General features: G+C 34.3%; 1 protein-coding gene across 5 annotated transcripts in view; it reads right to left on the reverse strand.

Annotated features, from left to right (window-relative positions):
* LOC138326000 (prostaglandin E2 receptor EP2 subtype-like) overlaps positions 1-18,635 on the reverse strand; it is a 49,518-nt gene that overhangs the window by 6,425 nt on the left and 24,458 nt on the right. For 2 of the 5 annotated variants that reach the window (XM_069272075.1, XM_069272073.1), the window contains exon 2: positions 4,347-5,307. In XM_069272075.1, the coding sequence (XP_069128176.1) occupies positions 4,347-5,234 (888 nt within the window). In that variant the 5' untranslated portion in view covers positions 5,235-5,307. The other 3 variants (XM_069272071.1, XM_069272072.1, XM_069272074.1) reach the window with 3 other exon arrangements.

Raw genomic sequence — 18,635 nt, forward strand, 5'->3', positions numbered from 1 at the left:
AAAAGAAAATTTAGATATCATCCTGTTTATTGTAGTAATTAAGGTCTTTTTGAAGAGATAGATAACAATATAACAATAGATTATACAATTATTGACCTATTTTCAGGTGGATACGGTGATTTATCAACCCTCGAAAATGATATAACCCTCGGCCTGCGGCCTCGGGATATATCACTTACTCGGGTTTATAACTCACCGTATCCATCTGAAAATAGGTCGATAATTGTATAATCTATTGTTATATTGTTATCTATTGTTATATTGTTATCTATTGTTATATTGTTATCTATGCTATATAGTTATCTATTGTTTATATTGTTATCTATGCTATATTGTTATCTATTGTTATATTGTTATCTATTGTTATATTGTTATCTATTGTTATCTTATATTGTTATCTATTGTTAATTATGTTATTATTGTTATATTGTATTTTCTATTGTTATATTGTTATCTATTGTTATATTGTTATTATATCTATTGTTATATTGTTATCTATTGTTATATTGTTATATGTTACTATTGTATTTTTATATTGTTATTATTTTATATTGTTATCTTTTATTGTTATATTGTTATTATTTTATATTGTTATCTATGTTATATGTTATCTATTGTTATATGTTTCTATTGTTATATTGTTATCTATTGTTATATATTGTTATCTATTGTTATTATGTTATATTGTTATCTATTGTTATATTGTTATCTATTGTTATATTGTTATCTATTGTTATATGTTATCTATTGTTATATTGTTATCTATTGTTATATTGTTATCTATTTGATGTTATATGTTATAATTGTTTGTTATCTATTGTTATTTGTTTATCTATGTATATTGTTATCTTTGTTATATTGTTATATTTATATATATGTTATATTGTTATATTGTTATATTGTTATTGTTATCTATTGTATTATTATTGTTTATTGTTATCTATTGTTATATTGTTATCTATTGTTATATTGTTATCTATTGTTATATTGTTATATTGTTATATTGTTATTATTGTTTATTGTTATTTGTTATTATATGTTATTGTTTATTGTTATCTATTGTTTATGTTATATTGTTATCTATTGTATTTATATTGTTATCTTTATTTGTTATATTGTTATCTATTTATATTGTTATCTATTGTTATATATTGTTATTATGTATTGTTATCTATTGTTATTTTTTTATATTTTGTTATATTGTTATCTATTTTTACTATTGTTATATTGTTATCTATGTATATTGTTATCTATTGTATATTTATTTGTTATTTATTGTTACTATGTATATTGTTATCTATTGTTATATTGTTATCTATTGTATATTATGTTTATGTTTATTGTTGTTATCTATGTTTATTGTTATTTTATATTTATCTTGTTATATTGTTATTCTTGTTTTTTATATGTTATCTATTGTTTATTGTTATTTATTGTTATTATTGTTGTTATCTTTGTTATGTTTGTTGTTATCTATTGTTATATTGTTATCTATTGTTATATTGTTATCTATTGTTATATTGTTATCTATGTTATATAGTTATCTATTGTTTATATTGTTATCTATTGTTATATTGTTATCTATTGTTATATTGTTTTCTATTGTTACCGATATAAACAAATACGGATATAGACACTATCTACATTTAATACTATTAAGGTTAAATTTACATTTAAGGGTTATCATGGAGAATAAAATGTGATCCTGTAGTCGTAAAGACTTCGATTTATTATGCTGGCAGGTGAACTAAGGAATTCGTATTGCCACCCCATTTTTATTTCAGATTGTTACTTAGCCTGTAATTTTACCAAGATGTCGGGTATTGTCAATGAAGAAGAAAACATAATCATTTTTTGATCTTTGATTAATCGTGTTACTGATTTATTTTTATTTGTTTGTGTTTTGGACAGTTGGCATACGAAAAGCATAATGAGCGAAAATTACAACAAATACCATACTACGTAATATAATATTGAACAGTATAATGACGCTCGGTCAATATTGTTTCTTGGGTCGATATAACCCCATCAAAATGCTATATTTGTACATGTATATTGTTGTCTCGACTGCTTTGCAAAGAACTGTTGTATTGCATACGTAATTATATCAAGAATCAATGGGGAAAATGGATGTTAAGATAAATATCTGGTTTACTTATGTGGTTTATTACATAGAATTACAAGTAAAATATTGCTACAATGTGGTGTTTAGACAGGCACTATAAAGTGATGTTTGGAGAGTACCAGACCTAATGGTTAGCAGGTGTTTTGGGCAAGGTGTGTTTCACACAAACCTATACGTTTACAGTTCTATAAAGGACCCACAGGGTATCGGAAGCTTGATAACATAAATTTCTGTTGCGATACTGTTGTTTCGGCTTTCATGGACTCATCAGTGATGCTAGGGGACAAACAAATCATCAGTGATACTAGGGGACAAACAATCATCAGTGATACTAGGGGACAAACAATCATCAGTGATACTAGGGGACAAACAATCATCAGTGATGCTAGGGGACAAACAATCATCAGTGATGCTAGGGGACAAACAATCATCAGTGATACTAGGGGACAAACAATCATCAGTGATACTAGAGGACAAACAATCATCAGTGATGTTAGGGGACAAACAATCATCAGTGATACTAGGAGACAAACAATCATCAGTGATGCTAGGGGACAAACAATCATCAGTGATGCTAGGGGACAAAAAATCATCAGTGATACTAGGGGACAAACAATCATCAGCGATACTAGGGGACAAACAATCATCAGTGATACTAGAGGACAAACAATCATCAGTGATACTAGGGGACAAACAAATCATCAGTGATACTAGGGGAAAAACAATCATCAGTGATGTTAGGGGACAAACAATCATCAGTGATGTTAGGGGACAAACAATTATCGGTGATGCTAGGGGACAAACAATCTTCAGTGATGCTAGGGGACAAACAATCATCAGTGATGCTAGGAGACAAACAATCATCAGTGATGCTAGGGGACAAACAATCATCAGTGATGCTAGGGGACAAACAATCATCAGTGATGCTAGGGGACAAACAATCATCAGTGATGTTAGGGGACAAACAATCATCAGTGATGTTAAGGGACAAACAATCATCGGTGATGCTAGGGGACAAACAATCAGTGATGCTAGGGGACAAACAATCATCAGTGATGTTAGGGGACAAACAATCATCAGTGATGTTAGGGGACAAACAATCATCGGTGATGCAAGGGGACAAACAATCAGTGATGCTAGGGGACAAACAATCATCAGTGATGTTAGGGGACAAACAATCATCAGTGATGCTAGGGGACAAACAATCATCAGTGATGCTAGTGGACAAACAAATCATCAGTGATACTAGGGGGAAAACAATCATCAGTGATGTTAGGGGACAAACAATCATCGGTGATGCTAGGGGACAAACAATGTTCAGTGATGTTAGGGGACAAACAATCATCGGTGATGCTAGGGGACAATCAATCTTCAGTGATGCTAGGGGACAAACAATCATCAGTGATATTAGGGGACAAACAATCATCAGTGATGCTAGGGGACAAACAATCATCAGTGATGTTAGGGGACAAACAATCATCAGTGATGTTAAGGGACAAACAATCATCGGTGATGCTAGGGGACAAACAATCAGTGATGCTAGGGGACAAACAATCATCAGTGATGCTAGGGGACAAACAATCATCAGTGATGTTAGGGGACAAACAATCATCAGTGATGTTAAGGGACAAACAATCATCGGTGATGCTAGGGGACAAACAATCAGTGATGCTAGGGGACAAACAATCATCAGTGATGTTAGGGGACAAACAATCATCAGTGATGTTAGGGGACAAACAATCATCGGTGATGCAAGGGGACAAACAATCAGTGATGCTAGGGGACAAACAATCATCAGTGATGTTAGGGGACAAACAATCATCAGTGATGCTAGGGGACAAACAATCATCAGTGATGTTAGGGGACAAACAATCATCAGTGATGTTAGGGGACAAACAATCATCAGTGATGTTAAGGGACAAACAATCATCAGTGATGTTAGGGGACAAACAATCATCAGTGATACTAAGGAGACAAACAATTATCAGTGACGTTAGGGGACAAACAAAGTATTGGAGGAATGATGTCTGAATAGGCTATATTTGGATATTTTTATTGTCTTGTTCTTTTCATATGAAAACATTGTCGAATTGACTTAGCCTGTTATTGGATCATACTGACTAAATACCATTGTGTATAAATATGTGTCTATAAAATTTGTTGAAAATGAATACTCGTCGAAAAAGCTATTTTACATCAAGATAAGGAAATAACTACTTACGTTAAATGGTATGTAACACACGCTGAACACGAAGGTAATGGTACATAAGAACACTACCATCTGTGTCTCGGACTCCAGTCTTTTCTGAGATTTCGTACGATGAGGCCGACGTTTTCTATCTATAGATGGAGAGTTTTGAATGATTCGCTTCTTCCTCATCCGTATCACGGTCGATATGACGACGATATTACAGAAGAAATTGATGACAATGAGCAATAGATTTATCACAGAGTAAGTCGTCGCAAACGCGACATCGGTTTGGCTCTCTTTATGGAAATTCAGGAAGCACCAACTTCCTGGGTATTGTTTTTCGTAGCTACCGAACCCCATTAGCGGCCACGAACACACAAATAACACTATGATCCAACAAACTACAACATAAATTTGGGCCTTTCTTCTTGTAAAGTTTCGGGCGTAGAAAAAGGTGAATTTGAGTGCTATTAATCTGTCGAGCGACATTGAGCAGACGAGAACTGGAGTCAGAAAACCAAAACATATCATTGAGAAGGCGTGGTAAATACAGGTCGCCTCCCCACCTACCCACGACAAGTTGTTGGCGTACACAATGATGGCCATCGGACCGGTCATCAACTGACCAATTAAGTCCGTCCAGGCCAGTCCGGCCAGCAGTGTAAAAAACACAGTTTGTTTGGCCTCCGTTTTCATCGTATACAGAACCACGAGGGCCAAAGTGTTACCCATCAGACCCGAGGACAACATGAGGATGGGTGTAGATAGACTAATACCCATCCCTTCCGCTTTACACGGGGTGCTTCCGTTCCCACCTCCGGGTCCACAAGCGGTTTCCATTGATAATTTCATACTTCCGTTTCCGGTGTGATTTGTGATCACGTACTGGAGAGCTGAGCTATTACTTGGGTCCTCCATTGTGTGTCCGGCTGTTCCACTCTCGCCACTGACCAAGGGTTCCGATCGATGGCTGGAGTATGTCGTCTTGTGCCTGTAAGTAGAATGAAATCAGTTTCACAAATAAACAAATATATACAAGGGAGTTGTACTCCTTCCAGATGTGACCTTGTTTTATTTAACAATACCATACCTGTGTGAAGGTAATACGCAGTTATAAACACAATAAACACGTGTTTTTTTCAGCAAACAGGTAAAAATGCCATCAAAATTTAAACTACCTGGATCAAATGCATCGGACAAACTCACCGTGTTGTAAATAAGCATTGAGTTGGTTTAACGATCGTGGCTCAAAGACCTGGGTTCACTATCTCAGCCAATAGCGAGGTAGTGCGGCTGTCATATACACTAGTCCTGCCCCCACTTCAAAAGGCCTCTGTAGGTTAATAGCAGTGGTGACTCAATTGTAACCAACGAAATGGCGATAAAGTTTCCACATTTTTGAAGAGTGTGATTTTTAACATGGAAAAGTAAAACCACAATACACTATATTGTTAGAATCAAGTCCTCCGTGATTAATACGGGCGATATGATCCCCTGTTATTTATCCCACTGTACATATGGAAAAAACATTCCACGTGGTAAAATGTCAACAAGGATCACACGCAATCACTTGTTTTGGTCACTTTCGTAAATTAGCCTCCATGTTCGTCATATTCCGATGTGTGTTGACCGAGTAGCTTGTGTCTACACCGGGGTTTCCCAGATAAGTGTTGGTGCTCACCGCTATGTCTGTTAATATGTGGCGAATCACATCTGTGATGTTTGCCTTTACGTGTGTACCAAGCACAGAATACAGAATCCACACTAACTCATGTGGAACCATCCTACAAACTGTGTTTTTTTTTTATTCTTTTAAGTTTATGTATTTATCTGATTTTAGTTGTATGCCTAATGTCTTCGTTAGGGGATAATTGTACAGAAAGGTTGCCGTGACAACTGTTTACCTTTGTTTATGTTGAGTAAAAACTGACAGCAATCTTTCAAATAATGTAAATGATTTACAATTCGCGTAGGTTTGTAATTTCGCAGCATTTCCTTTTTAAGCAAATTTTTAAAACGCATTTTTAGCGATTATTTATCAAGAAATGACTTAAATATAGAGGGTTTATTCTTTGGTGGATATCACTATTTCCCAAAGTCTTGTATTCGTACAGTTGCTGTGTAAGGTAGGTTCACTCTGTGTGTTTTAGTCTTCGCCCTTCATATTAGGAAAATAAATTCCCTACCAAAAATAAGTGGTCTGCAACGATATGTTGATAAAACACATAATATAACAGTAAAACTTTGATTTCAAAGTATTCCTTATGTATCAAGCAGCTTTAGAACATAAAAGATAAATTCATCAACAACAAGTTGGAAATGGAAAAAAAAGTCATTTTGAACAGAGGTAAATATTACACTCTTCATGCTACACTAATTTGGCGGTGTAACTTTTGCCACAACAATTACCCTTCTGACATATGCAGTGAAATAGATGTGTATTTCGCATGTTGTTTACCTGGATGTATATTACTTATATAATTACAGGTGCCGGGTTACAGGAAACAATCGCCGTTTTCCGTTTTAAGGGCTTGTGACCTGCTGGCTCATAGAAATATTTCTACAGAAAGAATTACTCGGCACCAACGGGAACCTGATATAACTTAATGTTTTAATTGCTGTATAAACTATATGTTTTAGGATGTGTGGAAGTAGGTCACAACAAAAAGTACACTCTGTTAATGAAGGAACATTTTTACAAGGATTTTTAAATCTAATAACTCTGTCTTGTATTTTAGCCTTAATGAAAAAGTAAGAAAGAACGTTTGATTACAAAAAAAATAGGAATAGGGCAACAGTTCAAGTTTAAAAAACCTGTCCTTGAGAAGGAAGCATTATGACACCCAATCTAAGTATTGTAACTTAGTGTGTAAGATATTGGTATTGAATTTGATTATAATCTTCATTGTGTGATCGACTCTTAAAGGAATTTTAAAAATGTCTGAATGAAAGGAATTTTGGATATATAATTATATACTTTAGCCCCTTAATGCTGAACAACCCTTGTGATTAACAATTTTAGAAATTGTACAATATTTGGCCATTTTGTCAGTTTAAACATTTTCGTTAATACATCAGTTTCCAATTAAGGAGTAAAAATCATGCATTATTATGTACTTTTTATACAGTTATTCTCGAAACAGTTGAAATTCTCGCGTAAATCCGAAAATTACGCGAAACAGTTGTGTTTCTCGCGAAATTCCGCATAACATTTGAATCTCACCCGAAATTACGCGTAACATTTGAATCTCTCCCGAAATTACGCGAAACATTCGCATCTCTCGCGTTATTACACAACAAATTTGAATCCCTCGCGTAATAACGCGAAACATGTGGTTAACAGTATTTTACGATTGTTATAAACACGTGCGTTAATAATGGCTACCCAATGGTCAATATTGACGACGTCTACGAGGAGTAGAACATATTATTGTAACATCAACAGCTTTAGGTGATAATAGGACATAACTTTAGACCACGTGACTATCATTTTTACCGAGTTTTATCAAAAATAGAAAATATAGCCGTGATTATGATAATGTGTCGTCATTATTAAAACAATAAAAAACACGGTGATTGTAAGTTATTAAATACTGGAGAGGCAGAGCTGTCAAGGGCACCTATGGCAATATAATGTCAGGTACGTCAACTCAGATCGCAATATCGTGCATCAAAGGCATGCATGAAAATGCATTGGAATTTAGATAATTACAGGTGAAACTTTTAAAAATTGTACTGAACGAGTGCAGTCCAAGACAACATTAAATTGAGGGCATTTGTATTGTCTGTCTGATGTCGGACTTCTCACGGTAGACATGGTCACATGTTTCAGTGGCTGATATATGATAAAGTGCATACTACTTTTTATATAGAATGTCTTGTCATATCTATTTTGGTACACAAAAAGGGGTGAATTATTGATAATATCCGTTGTTTAAAGTTCAACGACGGAACTTCAAACTAAACTGAAGCCCATGGAAGTACATATGACCTGTATCACTTAACAGTTTTCTTACACAGTTCGTATATTATATAACCCTTTTAACAAAATATCCCAGGTCACCGTCATTTGTCAATGCATGACGATTTTATCGGACAAATACAGTGGTCATTCCGACGAAACTAGGTGAACTTATCGCTGAAAATGACCACTGGAAATGACCACCGATAGTGTTCCTCAACGCTGACCAAAACACTGTCCTAATTAGCGCTCTATCTCGACTGTTTATTATAAACTCGCGATAAGTTTTGGCGCGGACTGCCACGAGAACGTCATCAATTTCACTCTTTACTGAGAACGATCTTCGCTGGTCGTGACTGTCGGCGCCCAACCCAGTAAACAGGTAAAACGACTAGGTGTTGTTGATAATACTAAAGAATCCTTTAGGAACTTCTAAAGCTTCCCTCATACAGTGTAGGAGGATATGCTTCCTATATCCTTAATTTGTATTATTGGTGCAATTATTATATGTTATCATACGTTTGTTAGTTATGCACCGTGACAACCCAGTTATAACACGGAATAAGTATGGAATGAACGACCAAACAGAGTTTTTTTAATTTCAAGTTTTGATTTGTAAAATAAATGGATGTCTGACCGTTCAGGAAATAACATTTCATAAATACAACATCGTGAAGATTTTAGATTAAGACAGTCTTGATTTGGTTCTAAGTATATGCAATCTAAAGGACATGAAAAACAACTCAGTTGCTTGAATGACCTTGATAATATTCAAACGTTCAGTGCACAACTGCAATCAAGTATTACTTTACAATTCTCTTCACAATACAATCGTTTATAATTTACATAACAGATTCACATCAACCTGCACGGATGGCTACTTAATGGCTTTTGAATCCATCATGTTTTTAATGCTATGGATGCACTATCCTGAGATGATTTATCGCCGAATCTGCATTCATCTGACTAAAACACGTTATAGAATAACACAATGTCCATATCGTGACAAATGTTACCAATGACCACTCCCATCTTTTTATTTCTATGACAATTCATGACTTGCATTTTCACAACATAAACCAACTTTCTAATGTTGATATTTTCATATGCCCTAAATATCTTTTTGTTGGACTAATATTAGACGGTTCTCATTTCCGATTGAATTTGACCCCGATTTGACCTATATTTGTTTATGGGGTTCCACATTGAAACAGGGAACGCTTGCTCTTGTGAGCACCTGATTCTCTTGTTTGTGTTCGGTTTCCTTAGAAACATTTGCTCGGTCTACATAGACCTCGGATTATGATACTGTGTCCATAGTCGTTGTATTAAATGAAGTGTTTACATATTATTTCTTCATTGGCCTCCGAATTGGAGAATACATAATAATAAAACAACATGCATTAAAGTAGCAAAATACAAGTACAAATTACATAGCATTACCTGAGGATAAAGTTAATCTATCATCGTTTATTTAGATAATGATAATAAAATCAATAATTAATTAATAAATAAAAAAGAACGAGTGTTGATAGTGATATAAATTATACAAATAATAGAAAAAAAACACACGACTCGTCACATTTCGTTTCTCGTATCTCGGTTCTATCAATATCAACACAATCTTGCCACGTTCAGTGACATTCCTCAGAGTTTCAGCCTGAACTTTCTAACAATAATAAATGACATCTTCCCCTTCTTCTTCCATTTACTCTCTCGTTAAGTGTCATTATTTTCATAACATCGTCGTTTTTGTATTATTAATGTTTAAACGTCGCAGGGGGTCGTTAATAGAACCGGTATTATGTTTAGGTAGCGGCCACGATAAAGGGGTGTGTATTGGGGTGTTTATGCTGAGCAAAGATAAGGACATGTACACTGGTGATTAATCGGTCAACAATGAGAAACCGATCTTTATAAACCACCTTTCACCACGACAATACAATTAGTGGGTTACCAGGTACAACGCCACAAGGCCTCGATAGGGGTGGTCACGAACGCGAACAAGTAAGGTGTGTGACGTCACTGGTCGGGTACGTATTTATGCTTATAGGTTAATGGCACGCGCTTAATTTTTAAGAACATTTTGATAAAAACATCCTCTTTATTTTACACAATAAATATGTCAAATAGACAATCTGGATTATATTACGGTCCGGGAAAATTTAAATAAATTTGATCGAGTTACGAATGGTAAACGGCACGACAGTTATTATTGTGTGATTAAAATAAAACCGAATAACGTCCGGGAGACTATAGCATTGTATGAACTTGACCGAATTAGGAAGGACCAAAATGGCACGAATGTATTGTGTCGCTTGGTGACGAGGTTTAGAAATTGAACGCCATTTGTAAGTGACAGGTGTCTTTTCCAGTCATTAATTAGGGGTGATAAGAGTAAGGGTATACTATAAACATATATAGCAGAATATATAAGTACAATACATACGTATAGGGTCCGGTTAGTATCCAGGATTTATTTTCAACGCATTGACCATCAACTGAAGATTTTTGCATTTACTTTTCATTATTTTTTATGTTGCCTCTTTATGATACACTGAATGCATTCACACTTACATTTTCCTTCATCTCATTCAGCTAATTATCAACGTGTTGGATGTTTGATAAAATGTAAAGCGAAATAGACAGTTTGAATTAACTTTTTAATCCCGAATATGTTGACTATTTCGAGAAGTATCTATAAAATACACCTGTATGTTATTTTTGTTTCGGCGATTTGTTTAGAGAAAGCTGATGTAAGGTATAAGTTGTATATATAGGTAGGTAAACAAGCCTTTAACTCCCTGTCTTCACACCTGTCAGGCTACTATCTCTGTTATCATAAATAATGTCCAACTGAAAGAATATGGTAAAAACTTACATCATGAAAACAAACCTTGACACAGAACTGTGGTATGGAATGCTGATTACTGAACATGTTGCTTTAGCTAAAGGGTTAACACCTGTTCACACATTTTGATGACGTTTGGACATCCAATAATTCGACATATTGAAAGTATAGGAAGAAGTAATAATTACTGTAGCAAGACTTTAGCGCAAACACACTCAGATAAAGCCACCACTAACATGTGTCCAGTTGCAAGCTCAGATCTGACTACCATTACACGTAGTGTAAATCCATAACAAACTGTTTGATCAAATGAGTTTGTCTTTTTGTTTTGTTTGAAGTACATCTAATGTATTTATTTATCCTGACATGTTTTTATCGTCAGGGTTGTACTAATTTGAAATGTTTATAATTTACGTCAAAGTCAGTAATGGTCATTTGGAGACGAATCAGAAATCGGTGGTGGCGGGATGTCAAAGTGTCCATAGCTTCGTAATTGATGACTTAAGAATCCCATCCATCGGGTTGATCCATTGGTTTCCTGTGTGAACCCTAAGGGTGAAATGTTTATCTTTAATATAACAAGCTTTATCTGAAGGTGTTAACTTAAACATTTGCTATTTAAACACTGACATGTAACTTGATGATTTAGCTCCCCAAAAGCATGTGTCGGCCTATAAGAGAGCCGAAATCTAGGAATCATATATTCCTGGTTTTGAATAAAGCGCCTTCAATCACCGCCATGTTCAGTACTTCGGGTTTTGTCGGGTTCCTAATCGTATCACGTGACTGACGTTCGACACGACCTGCACGTGGTGAGCCAGGTAACTAGCGTAAGCACACATGTGTTTGTTTACGTTTTCCTTCTGGCCTATATGAGCAAATCATGCTAGTATATGTCCACAGATTGAGTATTTGAAACATCCAATTTACAACATTACCGTAAAATGTTGTGTGTATCAAATATTGTAATGTGCGAGCATTTTTTTCTTTGTACATAGAGTCTGATGAGGTCGACCACATATTTTGTTTATGAAAAATTGTTGATATTTTCTCTTGGTTTCACAACTCTCGTTTTACTTCGAGATTGTCGCGACGATGTTCGGAAGAGTTCGGAATGATTCGGCATCTTTCGAGCCTATTTTTCACGTGTACACGTTAAATTTATTTTTTACTTTTATAATTAAAGATACTTCCAGTGCTGCAACTTTATAAAAAGTGGTAAAATTAGAAAGTTTAAACCTCAGGCAGACGGAGAAAAATATGTATAACACTTAAACAGTTTTTACTATGACCAAAAGAGCGAAAGTTATAGACCATACAACTTTAACACACCACACTTTATACGACATAACGTATGTAACGTGGGTTTTGATCGACTCAGTATGGAGTACGACATATATTCCGAGAGAAAGAACCATGAATAACAGTTTTTGAAGGTGACTGTGCATGCAATATTTAAATTTTAATATTTAATATTAATCCGTAACATGATGTCTTCATTTGGTTAAATAAGTGACTAAATAAACAGTTCTTTATATGTAATTTATCATTAACATAATTACATTACAAACTGTTTTATTCGTTATTTCATTCTTAACGCTATCTTATACCATAACGTTATCCAACATCTACTATTACTGTTAATTGATACTGAAAAGCTATACAGAGCCATTTAAATATACCCTTTATAAACTTGTACTTTACAAGTGCACGGTACAATCATTTCTAAATGTGTTTTATCTATAATCTCTGACGAATTCTAAAATCATAGTTCGGTGAAGCTTAATTAATCATGGAAGTTATAAATGCTTTTAAGATTTTGTACTTTTCGCTTGTCATTCACTATATTAACAATAATAAAACATAATTATTATTTATGTTTTCTGTTCTTGTTCAGCTGAAGGGGTAAATCAAACGTGCACCTTGTTTATAGATGTTTTCTAGAATAAAACAATTAAGAGTGGCAATCGATATTAAATCGGGACAAATGACGTCAAAAACTGAATCAGTCTTCCAGGATTAACATTTAATAAAGATAAATGAGCTTTCTCCAATGAAGCAATTTCTGACATGCACAAATTAAACAGATAAAACGCAAGTTAAATTATGTCATATAAATACTACATAAAAAGTTAATAACCTTTTGTATGGTTTTACATTATTTATAAAAAGTCAAACTAAAGCTATCCCGCACAGATAATTCACGACAAAAATAGATTTTACACCGGACATAAAACTAGTTTAATCATATTTCATTCAAACAGACGTTGTTTTATGTGCATTTCAAAGGAAACTTTAAGTATCAAATCTGAATGAGATCACAATCGTCCTGATAAACTCGGGGCTGCTGGGAGGTCGTCAACAGATTCCTATCTCGTCTCCATCAATGTAAGCAATCATACAGCAGAATTATATGTTAATCCGGACATTTCTACAGCACAGTAGGAAATCACGACTATGGCAGTCTGACAAACACACCAATTATATAATTAGAACTACGTTATTCAGTAATAATCCTTATCATAAGACATTTTAACATCGACATCTGAAATGAATCATATCAGCATGTTTAATTTTCGTTTTTCTTTCAATCAGCATAAACATTGGGTGTAGTGCATGTTTAATTTCCTTTCATGTGAGAACGTCAGCAGTTTGGGTTGATTGGCCTCAGAAGATTTGAAATAGATTAATACAACTTTATCCATTAAAGCAAAAACCTAGACTGGCAGTGACCATGGTGATAGGGGCCACGGTGACATAGAGGTGGAGGTGTCACAACATCTATTGCTGGTCATGTGCCAATGATGTAGATTTTCTAGATCCTGAACGTATGTCGTTATTTTGTCTCCTTGTACTCCAATATTCCCCAACCTCAAACCATGAAAACATGTTTTCGTCCCTAAATGATCTTCGCTACGATTAAAAAAAAACAAAAAACAAAAACTACTAACCGTCGTATCATAGTAACCGGTGGCTGGTTGGTACAATGGTAACACAAACACTAGTCATAAAGAGAATCAAAATTCGATTCCCCGACCGGATACAAAAAAGATTAACCCCTTACACATCAGATGGGTTTTCCCCGGGTACTCCAGTTTCCTCTAAAATTAAGACCCACTGGGTGCTTCTATTCGAACCAAAAACAAATAAAATATGAATTGATAATATATTTAATTTTTTTTAAAAATACAAGTTTATATATTATGATAGTGATGTCCTTGGTAAGATTAGAATTATGATTGTAGTTAACAGGTTTTTAAATGATGAACGAGGATTTCGATTTTATCTTATGTTAGACATAAATCAGCATTGCTAAAGTTGTTATTCCTAAGAGAGATTCATTACCTTGAAAACAATCATTAACTAAAACGGGAACATTAATAGGATTTATACAGATCTGAAGATGATTCAAGCGCCTTCTACAATCAGACACGATCTTTTTATATGTTCAGCATTATCAGACAAAAGCTATACATTTCATTTTGTTTCTTATTTCCAACATAATAAGTAGATTCCCCTCAAATACGAAGATAAGATGCAGATATTTGTTATTCACAACTTGAACTAAGCGGCGGGAGGAGTCGGTATGATATAAGATGGCACCTGTTCATACACATCAGTTGTTCCTAGGACTATAACATTTGTTCTTCTTTAGCATCGTAAATAAGTATGGCCACCCTAGGTAAGCTTCAACATGATTAATGTTGTCAGCTCTATCACGTAAAAAGATTAGGAGGGATTTACAGATATACTTCAGATCACTGCTATCATAATTTACAAAAAAATGCGTCCAATTAACCTTACAAGGCATCCGGTTAACTTTGTGCCAAAGGTGTAAGAGCATGTCTGACGAGCAATTCATGTTTTTGGTGAAGTCCCGAATCCCTTGTATGAGGATAATAGACTTGGAGGGACTCCACTAGAAGTAGTGGCAGATCAGATATATCTAAATGGAGGATCTCTAAGACCAGAGACAGATGGATAAACACGAAAACAGACGTCAGGAACACCAGGTTTACATGTTGGTTTAAAACAAATAAACATTTTGTTTCGGGGTGAGTGCGTCTGACCTCTGAAGACCTTCATTGTATAAGTTGGTAGTGTCATATTGGTAAAATCCCGTTTCCTGTAAAATTTCAATTTACTCATTACGATGATATTATCCTACTTTTAGACACTACGGGATGTAAAGAATCTCTGCAAGGTTCACAGCGGTTAAAATGGTCCGGGTCACGTGACACAATTGAGCTAGAAGATACTTGTCAGTATGGAATGAAAAAATAACATATAAACACTATCAGTAAACACTGGGAGATATGTGTAAACATTAATTGCATATAAGTATGTTATTGGACTAATAAAAAAAACTGGCAGAGTTATGCAATCGTAATTTGGAATTAATTCCGTTTCACGAGATTATTTTCCTGTTGGAGATTACATGTTATTGTTAATGGCGTCAGAAGTATTTCGGTAGGTAGCGCATTTCTGTCAGGTACGACCCCCATCGCTCGTCTAAGTTTGATAGGTTTTCCTTGATGCCTCCGACGTGTAATGTTCTGATACATTGGTTGCGTTACTATCTAGACATTGGACTCTCATTTTCTAGTGTTGTTTCAACACTCACTCTGTCAGACTCCTTGATAAAATATGATGTATTATCTAAATAGTTTATTATTCGAACAGACGTCAAGGTCTTCGTCAAAGACCTTTAAGATGTGTAAATACAGCGAGATAATGAATAAACTACCACAATCAGTTTATGTTGTCAATGACGAAAATCCTGCACCCAATGACTTTGATTTAGTTTAGTTTATACATAGTTCTACAGGTTGAAGCTTTTGATATCAAAACCTTATATGTGTTTTTAAAACACAGGTATATTCTTTAAGATTTTTTTCCCTATCACTTTAGCTTTTGAACTAAAAAAAATATTCTTCCTGTCGATCAGGAATCGGCATTATTGTCGAATGATCCTAAATGACACCATCAACAAAACTGATAGCAACCGAAAATACATATCTAACCATGATAAACAAGCAATTTCCTATGGGGTTATGAATTTTAATAACATTAACCATTTTAGTAATTATAAATAAACGACTTACTACATGAAACAAAAAAGTATGTTGAAGGTTTTTATAAGGTTAAAAGTGAATGAAAAGTATTGTTATAAAGTATATAATGTCTACAGATCATCATTAACAAAAATTGTACAAAAGAGTGTTACCTGTAAGTAATCATTATCGTGTATAGGATATTCTCGTGGCTTGGGTGACACATTTTACTGTGACATATTAACATAGTATATTTAATATTAAAACACTGTCGTTACAATTGGACATCTTCTTTCGCATGACTATCAATTTTAGATAAGACAATACACCGGAGAACTCTTGTTTACCTTAAAACTTACACTTCAATCAATAGTCAATATGTAGGGGATTTAAATATATCTAATTAGTGAGAGGAGAGGGCTAATATCGGCATTACCTGTTGCCCAATTTGTGTCTTACAATAAAATATTCTGAGTCTAATTGCTACATTTTGTCTATATTCCATCGTTAAAAATTTTGAATTAGAATATAATTTTAAGATTAGAATTGATCTACTTTGATTTGTGTAACGTATATCCTACAGAAATAAACCATTTAATTAGACAACATCATGAACACGTGTTTGTGGAAATCCTATTTCAGAGGCTTCCTGACTCAAAATATCTAAAAATTAATATACTTATGTAGATTAACCACGTTATTTAGTAGAACACGGATATAACGAGCTTGTATGACCAACGAAATTACTGTACTTCGATCTAAATTTAGTTCGTTATACACATATTGCAATGATAAGAACAGTTACGGGAAAGGGAATTAAAATTATTATGTAATAACCATGAATTCGTCAAAAATTGTTTTCGTCATAAACATATTATTGTATATGAATCCACAAACATTACAACATATCCAGTATCTGCCCGTCATGCTAACCATATATCATTTCTACAATTTTTCTGCTGACAAAGTTTTAACTCTGTTTCTCACCTGGGTAATAACATTTTTACTGAATGTATAAATTTCACACCTGTTTAACACAGAGTTATCTTTGTTGATCTATAAATACATTTTACACGTTCACCCAAGCGTGTCGACCTTCTCTCTCCATTCACACCTACACTGATACATGTAAATTCGGCCCTGGTTCGTAATGAATTACTGTACCCCAATTAAACTGTTAACCTGATGTCCCGTCATTTATTGATTAACTCTATTAATCATTGACATCCTCAAGCATCATACAAAAGTTTGATGGATGTCAATGTAAGTGGATAAAACATCGATCAGCTTCCCTGTTCATGGAATTCAAATTTCACTCGACCTTCTTTTATCAGTCTTTCTATTCCATTTCTCGTTGATGTTTACCATAAATAACCTCCATGGTAACACAAACAAACCAGAACTAATAGTACATAGAATCCACATCAGAAACTTATACAGTGCTAAATAAAGTGCAAACACTATGTAGAGTGAACTTCGATAATTGTTTCGATCAACTATGAAATGTTTCTGTAGTTACGACACTAAATAATAATATCCCTCTTGAATAGATTTGTTATAATCATTGAGCTTTACGATTTTTTAAGTGTCCAAATTAAATATATTACACATATCGACTATCATTATTTACTATAAATACTTCAGGGGGCATCTATAAGGTAGAAGGTGGGATTCTCAACCAAAAGTCGTTCACCTAAATGTATACATAAAATATCAGGCTCACTAGTATGTATTGCAAAATTAAAAAATACTATTTACTAAAGGAAACATATGATGTGCGAATTGAGAGACTAAGAAAACCTAGTAACGTCAGCTGTGTACCTAGGGAATGAATGTTTACCTTGGTAAATACCTGCACGCTACACATCATGTTACGTACTCACCATTGTTATCTTCTAGATCAGAGAAAAGAACTCTACATGCGTCCTTTATGTGTATAGTCATCCTATCTCCTTACAACTTAATTACTGGAGGGTTTTCCTTAGTTCAATTACACATTAATTTTAAGTGGTTCGTCCCCTCTACACCTCGTCACAAATAGAAACAAAGACACATGATGTAACGTTGACACTTTCAGACATCCTCGAGAACTGCTACATCTCGTCTCAGCAGGAGCTGTCATCACTAGTCTAACCGCTACTATTGATTCGACAATTTGGGGCAACCGGAAGTAGATATTTAATAGCTAACCGCGTGAAATAAAAAGAGGACATCGAGAAGTAGAGATAATCATCTTTCTAAGTTATGTGTAGTGTTGCTCACAAACACAGGTCTGCATTGATTTAACGGTGTGCCTTGACCTTCTGTGATTGACATGTGATGTACCTGAATGCACATTTCGTTACGCTATTGTATACGAATGTGTTAAGTGCAAGTTAAAGTACATTTAATTCTTAACATGAATCATGGGCTTCTTTAATATGATATCCTGCCATCTGTATAAGTATACACAC

The sequence above is a fragment of the Argopecten irradians genome, chromosome 6 (genome assembly GCF_041381155.1).
Source record: "Argopecten irradians isolate NY chromosome 6, Ai_NY, whole genome shotgun sequence".
Classification (NCBI taxonomy): Eukaryota; Metazoa; Mollusca; class Bivalvia; order Pectinida; family Pectinidae; genus Argopecten; species Argopecten irradians.